Source organism: Anabrus simplex, chromosome 9 (genome assembly GCF_040414725.1).
Source record: "Anabrus simplex isolate iqAnaSimp1 chromosome 9, ASM4041472v1, whole genome shotgun sequence".
Taxonomy (NCBI): domain Eukaryota; kingdom Metazoa; phylum Arthropoda; class Insecta; order Orthoptera; family Tettigoniidae; genus Anabrus; species Anabrus simplex.
In genome coordinates this window covers 101,276,990-101,289,878 of record NC_090273.1, presented here as the reverse complement: position 1 = coordinate 101,289,878, position 12,889 = coordinate 101,276,990, and the positions used below count along the sequence as shown (strand labels likewise).

The window sequence follows — 12,889 nt, the reverse complement described above, 5'->3', positions numbered from 1 at the left end:
GGGTACATTTGCTAGTATAAAATAAGAGTGTTGTGTTTACATTGCTCATAATTTAAAAATGATGGTATTTCTGAAATGGTAGTTTAGGTGAAGGCCTGAAATTTAATTCTCAAATATTTATGTTATTAGTGGTCGTATCGTTAAATACTACATAACTAAAGTTGTACAGTATTAAATTTCCAATCATTTATGCATTATACATTGTTTCCGTACCGGCTATGATCACAGAGATATTCATGAATTTGGATTTTTGTTACTAAGTCATATGAGCGCCGAGTCACGAGAAAATGGGTAAACAGAATTTAATGAAAATCGGTATGTGAAGTCGGAGAATAAGGAACTACAGTTTACGCTATAAATAATTTTATAAGACGCCCTAATATCACAGAGTCGAAGGAAAACTACATGTGAAGGCCTACTATATAGAAAGCTCATAATATTAATCAACATTAACATTACATTGACCATTGTTTGTTGTGATGTGCTTGGTGTCTTCTGTTGCCACTCACCTCCGATAGGATTACTGCTGCTTACCGAGTTTTTTTAATTTGCTTTACATCGCACCGACACAGATAGGTCTTACGGCGACGATGGGATAGGAAAGGGCTAGGAGTGTGAAGGAAGCGGCCTTGGCCTTAATTAAGGTACAGCCCCAACATTTGCCTGGTGTGAAAATGGGGTTCGAATCCACTATCTCCCGGATGCAAGCTCACAGCTACGCGCCCCTAACTACACGGCCAACTCGCCCGGCCGTACCGAGTGTAATAGTCGGCCTGAATATTGGCGCGAAGTAGCTTCCTTGTTTAGCATGCCATTCCTCTGGTTGATAAATTTTCTGATGATAGGCTACTACTGGTACGTAACTCACTGGTTCATCATATCATTCCAGCTATTCAATCCCTACTCTGAGGCACTGATTAGAATGAGCAGTGTGCATATTTAACGGAATAATGGCAGACGAGTGTTCACTGCAGTCTGCTGCCTGGTCATTCCAACTCTAGAATTTTGGACTGTTAGATCGGCACCGTAGTACTGTTTGTTAAAAACGAGAAAATGTGCGGTTTTCATTTGATCGAGTATTTTATATAAGATTGTGTTTAATCGCTACATTCCTACTGACGTTTCCGTAATGACCTATGTTGACCTCGGTTAGAAAAACCACAAAGTCAGTCTTTCTGAGAATCCCGTAGCGAAGCACGGGTACATCAGCTAGTACTGAATAAATGAAAAAAAAAACTGAAACAAATTACTATGGTCCTATGCTATCCTGCTGTACATAATAATAACTATTATAATACACAGTATAAATTAACATTTTGCTTCCTGCGAAGAAATTAACATACAACATACAACGAATTACAATTTTAATAATAATAATAATAATAATAATAATAATAATAATAATAATAAATGCGAATAGATGACTAGATGCGAAATATTAAGTTCCAAAATGGTTTGAAGAATATAGAGTTTAAAAAAATCATAGTCAACTCTCATACCAAGTTGAATAGGAATTAATAGAGGGTATATAATTTCGTGTGGCTATTTCTAGCCGAGCGCAGCCCTTGTAAGGCAGACCCTCCGATGAGGGTGGGCGGCATCTGCCATGTGTAGGTAACTGCGTATTGTTGTGGTGGAGGATAGTGTTATGTGTGGTGTGTGAGTTGCAGGGATATTGGGGACAGCACAAACACCCAGCCCCCGGGCGACTGGAATTAACCAATGGTGGTTAAAATGCCCGACCCTGCCGGGAATCGAACCCGGCACCCTCTGAACTGAAGGCCAGTACGCTGACCATTCAGCCAACGAGTCGGACTAATAGAGGGTGAACACTCTTTATTCCCTAAGTTACATATTTCCTTCAGGGATTTGAACAAAGTCTACAGATTTTCCTGAAAAATTACATTTAAAAGGTGATATCAAACTTGAGAATTTTACATTAAGAAAGAAGTTTGAAACATTCCCCTCAAGTTAACTGCCTAGAGCTATCACATATTAAAAGATGTCTGCCATTACCTTAAGTTGATGGGCCTTCCGACGAGGGTAAGGCTGCCCCTGCCTCCGGAGCTATGAAGATGCCAATACGGACCTAAAGCGCCCAGCTTTTAAGGGAATTCAGAGGGGAAAGTACCAGAACTCTCTTGACCTAGGCAGAATGCCTGTACACACCCCCAATTTTAATTGGCTAAAAAATATATACAGAAATTCCCGATTGATTGATAACTTAATGGAGAAGGAAGCCGTAGTAGTGCTGACAACCTCAGCGCATAAAAAAGTCTACAAACTCTTAAGGTTTACAAACCTAGAAAAGTGTATGTTCCCTTAAAATTTAGTTATCCATCCTCCCGCCAGAGGGGGCACAGAGGCCGATAGTAGAGACATCTAAGGATTAAAGGTCCAAGTATCTTCAGATACGTAGTTCAGGGTTCATAGCACAGATGGCCTTCTAGAAGGCGCGCAGTTCAAATGGACGGAGAAGGTGTAACTCCGACACAATTATTATTATTATTATTATTATTATTATTATTATTATTATTATTATTATTATTATGGATCAATTTAAGGATCCAGGATGGAAAGAAACAGCAAGTCCTATTTTCACATTTCTATTGCCTCTAGATTAGTGATTAAGTGGGGGTACACTATGTGCATATTTATTAATTATATATGCTTATATCGCAGTACTTATAATGTCCGACTCCTTGGCTGAATGGTCAGCGTTGAGGCATTCGGTTCAGAGGGTCTCGGGTTCGATTCTCTTCCGGTTAGGGATTTAAATATCATCTGATTAATTCTTCTGGCTCGGGGACTGGGTGTTTGTGTTTGTCCCAACACTTTCCTCTTCATATTCAGGCAACACACCACACTACCAACCACCACACAAACACGTAATAGTGATTACATCCCTCCATATAGGTTTGGCGTGAGGAAGGGGATCCGGCCGTAAAACAGGGCACAATCAACATGTGCGTCGCGACCCCACAGGTGTGGGAAAAGCTGCGGAATAATAATAATAATAATAATAATAATAATAATAATAATAATAATAATAATAATAATAATAATAATAATAATAATAATAATATCGCAGTACTCGTAATATACAGGGTATAACGCCCTGCAATACTCGCAGGCTATGATAAAGCGGATCAAAACAAATTAAATGAGGAAATGAACAAACCTTCCAACTCGCAATGAAATATTGTTTTCTTACATATCTCCGTCAGTATAAAACCTTCTAAAACGTACGTTGAGCATTCAATCCGAAGGCCGGTTTGATCCTCAGCAGCTCCGCGTAGATGGCCTAGGCGTCACGGAAGAGGCGTACTAGGAAAACGAGGAGTGAGGTAGTTTACAGTTGCTTTCCTCACTGAACCAGAAGTTGCTATTACATATCACTGCCAAGCCCGCCGAAACGCACGCACCATCCGACCCTATGAGCTACATTTTCGCAACATTCGTAACAGGGGCTAGTTGCATTACCAGCATCGCTCTTACCTCCGTCACTTTCATATTGTCAAAGCCAAGGATGAGATTGAGACAGGTCAAAGAAAGTAATTGATTTAGCCCATACCAAATATCATAGTGCACTGTAAACACTAAGTTTCGTCAGAACAGGCACATTGTAAAAGTGTAGACAACAAAATTAATATGAAATGTGATATACTATATTATACGTCTTATACCATCTTTTTCGTACAGCAGATAGTAACGGAGATTTAGACAGTTATACTTGGGGCAAAACATGACGACCTTACCTCACAGCACTACTCTTCCACCGGTTGCCGGTGTCTAACAGCGGCTTGTAGGATTTACTAAGTGTACTGTAGTCGGAGTTGTAAATCGTCTACTGCACTCGATACAAAGACAGTGGTATGGTAACCACTCCACTCCAAACAAGGATCGCTTAGAACTCGTTAACTCAGCAGGGTGCAGGGTATGATTGACAGCTGGCTTCCAGCTCGCTTCCAGGAACCCAGTCCATCACGTTTTGTCTCTGATTATACTCCTTCTTTGAGCTATGTTTTGTCTCATTCATAATTTTTATTTATTTATTTATTTATTTATTTATTTATTTATTTATTTATTTATTTATTTATTTATTTATTTATTTATTTGAAATTATGCCAAGAAAGCCTAAATGAACGACCGATAACTTTTCGCAACAAGAATCATCCCAAAAGTATATTTCTCCTGTAAGTTTCTCCTTAGAAGAGACATTAAGATCAGCAGTCTCTTTGTTGGTCTCTCTTCATTCCGTAGGTGGGAAAGCAAGTAGGCTGTGCCTAGTGAGAAGGCGAGCTGTGAAGTCCTGATTTGAGATATTAGATGCTAAGTTCACTGGTATCATATGTACTAAATGAATGGTTTATTCACAGGACCACGCGCACGGCGGTAACGGCCCGCCCCAGGATGCACTTCGTCGTGAATACGGCAGCCACGGATCCATCGATGTAATCGCCAACGGGAGCAGTGCTGGAAGCTCTGGACCGGGCGCCGGCGAGAGCTTCTTCGCCATGCTGCAGGACTACAGGCCTGCTGTGCTGGGGATGATAGGGGCCGACCAACGGAGTCCCGGCCCGGCAGAGTACCTGCGAGGAAAGGTAAGCCCCAATATGATTCGAACATTTTTGCTTTTGGTGCTTTCATGCAGCGACAGTGCTAATAAATATCTGTTTAAAGAGTTAAATATTAGCTGTATCATTAGTTGAAAGTTACTTTTGGATTAGTTTATTGTGCGGTAGGATAGGGTTGTGTGTGTTTTCACCAGTGGCTGTTTCCTTCCCACTGCTAGCCCTTTCCTGTCCCATCGTCGCCATAAGACCTATCTGTGTCGGTGCAACATAAAGCAACTTGTAAAAAAAAAAACCACTCGAACTTATTCCTCTTCTAACGTAATTCCACGCCATCTCTCCACTAATTGCTCGGAACTTCCACTTAGTCGAGCAGCTAGTCATCTTTCGCGCCAGAAGACTCCAGTGGATCGGTCATGATGAGCGGATGCTCAGAACCAAGGACTTCACGCCAGATCGTATGGTTGGTCAAGATTTGGGTAAATGCGACGACCGCGGTCACATGTACCGATTTGCGTCATGCAGAGGACGATAAACCTTGTGGGACTCGCCCTGTACTTCACTTCCCTTGGCGCGATCTATCAGGGTTACATCTGACCTCACGCACTACTGCAAGCACCCGACTTCTTCTGGGTCTTCCCGGAATTCTCTTCTTCAGTCTTCCCGCAATTCTCTTCTTCAGTCTTCCCTCCAGTTTCCTCTTCGCTGCTCTGCCGTCGATGCATCCGCTCTTCATGACCGATCCACTGGAGTCTTCTAGCGCGAAAGATGACTTGCTGCTCGACTAAGTGGTATGTTCCGAGCCGTCAGTGGAGAGATGGCTTGGAATAAGTTCGAGTGATTTTTTTACAAGTTGTTTTATGTCGCACCGACACAGATACGTCTTATGGCGACTATGGGACAGAAAAGGGCTAGAAGAGGGAAGGAAGCAGCCGTGGCCTTTTTAAGGTGCAGCCCCAGCATTTGCATGGTGTGAAAATGGGAAACCACGGGAAACCATCTTCAGGGCTGCCGACAGTGGGGGTTCGAATCCACTATCTCCCGAATACCGGATACTGGTCGCACTTACGCAACTGCAGCTATTGAGGTCTGTGTGTGGTGTTTTTAGAAGTAGGAAAGATCACAACATGAAGATAAGTTTGAATTCAAGAAGACAAATTGGGGCAAATATTTATTGGTAGGGGAGTTGCGGATTGGAATAATTTACCAAGGGGGATGTTCAGTAAATTTCCAAATGTCTCGCTAATATATAAGAAAAGACTAGGTAATCTGCCACCTGGGCGCTGCCCTAAATTCAGATCTTGATCGATTGATTGATTGATTGATTAATTAATTAATTGATTGATTGATTGATTGATTGATTGATTGATTGATTGATTGATTTTATTGACTCTTAGTCTCCCATATCCAGCATGGGTATCCTCTGTTCTTCGTTTTTTTCCAGACCTCATCGTCAAATTTGGGTCATCGCAAGACCTTGTTTCGAAGACTGCCCGGCGCTTTCTGCGGAGCTTCGTAAAAGACCATGTCTCCGAGCTACAGATAGGACGGGTTGGACAACAGTCTCGTCGAGTAGTACTTTTGTGATATTAGGCTATTAGTAGTACTGCTGTAGTTGGACATAACACCAACAACATTATTATTCCTTAATATTATTCATTTCATCCAAATTACTTTTACCTAGGAGTCGGTGCAAGTGAGAGATCGTCCCGCTGGATTTTCGCGACAACGTCTTGTGACGAAAGTGCGACATAGTGTGAAATTCATTCATTTTCAGTCAGCTCAGTACAATTTTATGTACAGGTGGCCGATGATAAAACTGATTAAGTGATTTTATTATTTCTGTTATGTTATTGATGCTATTTATTGCGGACGAACTTGTTTGACTGGCCACGTAGTGACATGGATGGCTAATTATACCAAGGTGATTGAAAACAACGTGAATCGGTATACGCGCTTTAGAGAGTTGGGCATGCTAATGAATAAGTTGAAAGAAATAATTCGAGATCTCGCACCGTTGTCATTTTATCAGCTGCTGAAGTTAGCCAATCAGATCGCTTCGCGGGCGAATTCAAATGGGCTTTGTGCGGCGATGTTGCTAAATCTATGTGTGATGTAAGAAAGCCTTGAGAATCGTGCCGAGAAATCAGCGTCAAACAAACACGCTGTTGGTTTCAGCCAGTGTCACCGTAGCATACTTGCATTGGCGTGATCCTGTGAGCTCGGAGGTTTGTACCCAAACTCCTCACCTGGCGAAGTTTCATTCTTCGACTTGTACTCTCAAGCTGTTCAAGTCCGAGCATGCGCTAATCGTAACACTCCGTATCATTCCGTGCATTCATCAAGTCGTATGATTCTGTGCAGCAGTAGTTTGTGAAGTTGAAGTCTTAGAACACATTTCAATCCTGTTCACTATTCCTCTTTCCAATGGTACCAAACACGGTAACGTTTAAAAATTTTCGAAATTTCGTGTACCATTTAACTTCTGTTCTAATTGTCTAGTGGTACCATTTATGTCAGATTTTCTCTTCACTGAGACTTGAATAAGAGGCTGGAATTTACATTCAGAAGTCGGTACGAAGTAATTTAAGAAATTCTTACATTTTTGACTCCCGTATAACTTTGTTGTACCGCCATCTCAGGTTCAGGAGCTTTCTAACGATTCCCAACATGAGAGGTCGGAACTGATATACAGGATGGTCGGGAACAACGTGAACCGGGTATTTGAGCTTTACAGGGTTGGTCATACTGATAAATAATTTGAAAAAGTTTGGTATCTTATTTCTCACCGTTGCCATTTTATCAGCTGCTGAACTTACCCAGAGAAATCGCTTCTGGAAGAGCCTCCGTGGCTCAGGCGGCAGCACGCCGGCCGCTCACCGCTGGGCTCCGTGGTTCAAATCCCGATCACTCCATGTGAGATTTGTGCTGGACAAAGCGGATGCTGGACTGATTTTTCTCCGGCTACTCCGGTTTTCCTTGTCATCATTCATTCCAGCAACAGTTTCGAAAACCATTTCATTTCATCTGTCAGTCATTAATCATTGCCCCAGAGGAGTGCGGCAGGCTTCGTCAGCCGACACGATTGCTGTCCTCGCCGCTAGATGGGGGCTTCATTCATTCCATCCCTGACCCGGTCGAATGTCTGGAAACAGGCTGTGGATTCCTTCAAATCGCTTCTGTTGCTTCCGCTTTGACCGGGCGAGTTGGCCATGCGGTTAGGGGCGCGCAGCAGTTAGCTTGCATCCGCAAGATATTGGGTTCGAACCCCACTGTCGGCAGCCCTGAAGATGGTTTTCCGTGGTTTCCCATTTTCACACCAGGCAAATGCTGGGGCTGTACCTTAATTAAGGCAACGGTCGCTTCCCACTCCTAACCCATCGTCGTGTCGGGGCGACGTAAAAAAACGCCTTGAGAGCACCAATTGAATAAAAACTTCCATTGATATGAATAGTTATGATGGAGTTTCAAACGATAGCTTGAAAGTAGACAGGAAACGAGCTGCCTCCTACCGGCCAGGTCAGGGATTGTTACCTAGGGCTGGTTCGAGGTCCACTCAGCCTACGTGATTACTATTGAGGAGCCATCTGACGGTGAGATGGCGGCCCCGGTCCAGAAAGGCAAGAATAACGGCCGAGAGGACTCGTTGTGCTGACCATACGACACCTCGTAATCTGCAGGCCTTCGGACCGAGCAGCGGTCTCTTGGTAGGCCATGGCCCTTCAGGACTGTTACTCCATGGGGGGGGGGGGAGGAGGACTCGCTTAGTTGTAATAATATTAGTGTATTTCAGTAGGTTGTAATGAAAGATCGCTTCATATAAAATATTACATGTGATAAAAAATGTTTTCACTCTTTAAATTTTAAGTAATTAAATGTGTGTTTTATTCGAGCAGGTAGACACTCCTCCAGCCACAGAGAATGCGTCCAATGCTTTGGCCGCAGCAGCGGATGATTCTACTACCCCTACCAACAGTCTGGGGCCTTCAAGTACTAGTCCTAAACTACGCCTGAAGCTGCACAGGTTCTGGGGCGGCAACAGCAGTAGTAGTGGCGGTGGAGGCGGTGGTGGTGGCGGTAGTGGAGGAGGAGGAGCAGGAGGTGGTGGAGGAGGTGGAGGTGGAAATAGTGGTAAGCCACCCCGACCGACAGCCTCTTCTGCGTTGGATGACAGTGCGTTGAACACTAGTAATAGCAGCAATACTACGAATTGCCCGGCTGAACTGGAAGAAAGGCAGCGCAGAAGAGCCTTCGCCCATTACGACTGTCAATCCCTCACCGCCAACCTGGGTTATGCCGCCAAGCTCCGGGGGCTTCTACTAGCGCGACGGCGAAACACCACCACCGGGGCTTCGGCAGCGTCCATGTTGGGTGCTCGATCTGCCACGCCTGACGGTGCGGATAGTGGCGACGAGGACCCCGGAGATGGCAGAGGAAACGACCTCCTCGAAAGGTAAGGCTTCATTAATTACTCTTTTGTTTCGAAAATGGTACCCATATATTTCCAACATATTGGGCGAATTTCACTGGCAAGAAAAAACAAACCACCAAACAAATTTAGATGCAAAAAAGATAAACGTTCTTAATTTTTACAGAATAAACTGTTCATCATACTCTCCATGTGTAGATAAAGGAATGGATGGAATATTATGCATTTTATGACGCCATGCAATTTACGAAAGAAAGGAATATTTTTTATTTATGACGTCACACCTAAATTACAAAATGTCAAAATTAAATACTGAATATATAGGCTAGTGGGAAACAACGTGAACCAGATATATGAATGTTAGAGGATTAGTCATACTTAGAGCCCGGATGTTTGACATGTCATCTTTTTTATTTTTTATATTATTTCCATGGAAAATATAAGATAAGCATTATTTTATCATCAGTAACTAAAATTACGCAATTTTCTTGGGTCATGTAAAGTCATATTTTGGCTTTTTTAACGTTTTTTGGTATTTTCCGGTAATTTTTCATATTATGGTCATATTTCCCCGTGAATTTTCGAGTTTATGTCATATTTTCGTATTTTTATTCCAATTTTTGCATATCTGCTTTCAGTCGTCTCAAAGACGGATTTTTCACATCTCCTAATTGTCGTTTGTAATTTCTTACATAATCTTTCTTAGAAGCATATATATTTATGTTAATTAGGAGGGTAAGGTGTATAGAAAGAGACAGACGCATATAAAGCGACAGAGTAGTGAGCCTCAATTGAACTCAAATGATTTGATCTAATAACATCCTGCGATGTTGAGCTGTATTTTTCCCGGTACAAGTCATGTTGCGTAAACAATAGAAATTCGTTTCTATTTGAAAACTTTAAAATGTATGTAATTTGCTATTGCAATTCTTTCTGATCGCCCATCAAAATGTGGCATTTATTTCATTCTATGCAGAGTCGAGAGTTCCCTCCGGAATGAGTAATTAAATAAATTCACAATATAATAATAAAATTAATATTATTACTTATTTATTATTATTATAATATTATTATTATTATTATTATTATTATTATTATTATTATTATTGAATGTTCTAGATTTTAAAAATATGTTTTCAATAAAAATGTTAATTTAAACACTCGGCAAGATTTAGCAACACCGCCTCGGAAATATTACCATAAATATCATCCCCATTTTTGTAAAATTTAATTTGCCGTCTATACATGAATTACATTGCATGAAGTTACACATTCACCCGGGCGACTGCCCTAAATGCAGATCAGTGATTGATTGATTGATTGATTGATTGATTGATTGATTGATTGATTGATTTACACGATAACTCCACTGCATGTGAAATTCTAACACTACATACCTTTACGAATTATCAGATGTAGTGCATTTTGAAAATGTGACAAACGAAAATGCGCAACATAGTTTCGACAGTTGTACGAACAGTATTGAACAACACACCACATGTTTTCGTTCCGTTACAAAACATTTTTGACAACATACTTGTTGGCAATCCTGTTTGTAAGGCATATGCTGCATGTGATAAACGTTCTCCGTTCCTGATGAATAAAGCCCGGATTTTTTTTGCAGTAACAGGTTAGATTGCAAACTAATTGGTTAGCAGAGAATGTCGGTCACCCGCTCTTCGATAATGTAGCAAGAGTAACATAAATTGTAGGGGTTCTGATGGGCCGTACCCCTAATGTTTATGCAAACCTGATAGCTTAACCGTTGTGAAGGTAGACTATACTTGCTACTCGCTTGAGTAAATTTCCATTCTAACCTATTAATGCATGAAAATCCGTGCTGTACGTGATGAATTATTAAATTCGTCGCGCTTGCGCACTTACAGAAATTAGACTTAGTATCACTGTTGCCAACTTTTTTTTTTTGGTCATGTTCCTGCAAGCAAACTAGAATGTTCATACATTTTACCGTAAGTCCCTGTCATGTTTTTCTAGTTATTAAATTGGAACATATTTTCTTTCGTTAAAATTATGTTATACACTTTTTTTGCAATTATTCGATTATGTAAGTGAACTCACCAGATGATCTTGGTCATCTTTGCCTGAAGTCATACATTTTTTGTTATGGAGACATAGATGCCGATCCGTGATGTCACAAGTTTTACAGTCTTTGTCTCGCAACTTCAGGAAAGAGTTAATAACTAACAGTGAATTAAGAAGTTAGGTCCTATTTTATTTCTCTTTTTAGTTTCGGGGACACTCAGAACAAAAAATTAAAAAAAACGAATAATGAGGAAGAGGAACAACTATTTTTGCAAGTTGGAGCTCGAATGATGTATGAGCTGACAGCAGTTACAAATTTGAAACATCTGATGTTGTTCATTAAATCAGGTGAATATTCATTTTTATGTGTGGCATGTTAAATTGATGTGACCAGGTTGACTGGCTCAGACAGTAGAGTCGCGGGTCTTCTGACCTCAACTTGGCAGGTTCGATCCTGGCTCAGTCCGATGGTATTTTGAAGGTTAGAATGGAAATTTACTCAAGCGAGTAGCAAGTATAGTCTCGCGTAGGTAGATTTTTACTGGCACGTAAAAGAACTCCCGCGGGACTAAATTCCGGCACCTCGGCGTCTTCGAAAACCGTAAAAGTAGTTAGTGGGACGGAAAGCCAATAACATTATTATTATGATTATTAATTTAAAATATTAGTGATAAGTAATATAAATTCGTTGAAAACTTTAAACATTCAATTATAACAACTGCTGAGCGACTAGCCAAAGATAGTTTCAGCGTTATGAGTAAAAAACATGGAAAGAAATATGTCGAAAATTAAATAGATTTGTTATTTTTTTCTATTTGCTTTACGTCGCACCGACACAGATATGTCTTACGGCGACGATGGGATAGGAAAGGCCTAGGAATTGGAAGGAAGCGGCCGTGGCCTTAATTAAGGTACAGTCCCGGCATTTGCTTGGTGTCAAAATGGGAAACCACGAAAAACCATCTTTAGGGCTGCCGACTTTGGGGCTCGAACCCACTATCTCCCGATTACTTAGATTTGTTATTAGAATTGGCTTACCGTCGACCGGCACACACAGGTCTTATGGCGACGATGGGATAGGAAAGGGCTAGGAGCGGGAAGTTAGCAGCCCTGGCCTTTGCATTTGTCTGTTGTGAAACTAGAAACCACGGAAAACCATCTTCAGGGCTATCGACAGTGGGATTCGAACCCGCTATCTCCCGAATGCAAGCTGACTGATACGTACCCAAACCACGCATCCACTCACTCAGTGAAAGTTATATATATATATATACTTTAAAATATCCTCATATCGCTGACTGTGCCATCAAGTTTATAATCCGTTTTGCAATCAGGTATCTAAATAGGAGCGGGTTTTCATCCATATATACCTAACAAATAATTACGGTACTAAAAAAAGCTGAATTTGGAGCCATGCCTTACTTGAAAGTTTCACCTACGACCGACACAAATCAGAAAACTTGTCATGCCATGCAGACTTTTTTGCCCAGCAAGTCAATACAATTTCAAGGTCGTTATTTTCCATGCATTTCGCTCAAGTTTCACACATCGCAATATAAGTATATTTCGCTTAAAACTGGCCTTATCGCTTTAATTTGCTGTAATTACCTGAAACAAAATCACTATTTTCTTAACCAGAATCATATGATTCGCTAAGACATCGGAAAATAGCTTTTAAACAGTTTTTGTGATGCGTTTATCATTAATGCAAAAAAAGTCATGCCTGAATATACTGTACATTTCACGAACGAATTGAGGAGAGGACCGTGAGGATGCAGCAGTTGAACATGCGTGCCTGGTGCGCGCGAGTAAGTGGTTTCGTAAGGTTGTTAACAAAAGCAGG

The 12,889-nt window shown here is 41.2% G+C and overlaps 1 protein-coding gene across 8 annotated transcripts in view; it reads left to right on the top strand.

The window, feature by feature from the left end:
• Positions 1–12,889, top strand: part of LOC136881241 (signal-induced proliferation-associated 1-like protein 2) — a 697,164-nt gene that overhangs the window by 565,715 nt on the left and 118,560 nt on the right. For all 8 annotated transcript variants that reach the window (XM_068229252.1, XM_068229258.1, XM_068229256.1 and 5 more), the window contains exons 3-4: positions 4,380–4,604; positions 8,471–9,027. In XM_068229252.1, the coding sequence (XP_068085353.1) occupies positions 4,380–4,604; positions 8,471–9,027 (782 nt within the window). The remainder of the gene's footprint in view (positions 1–4,379; positions 4,605–8,470; positions 9,028–12,889) is intronic.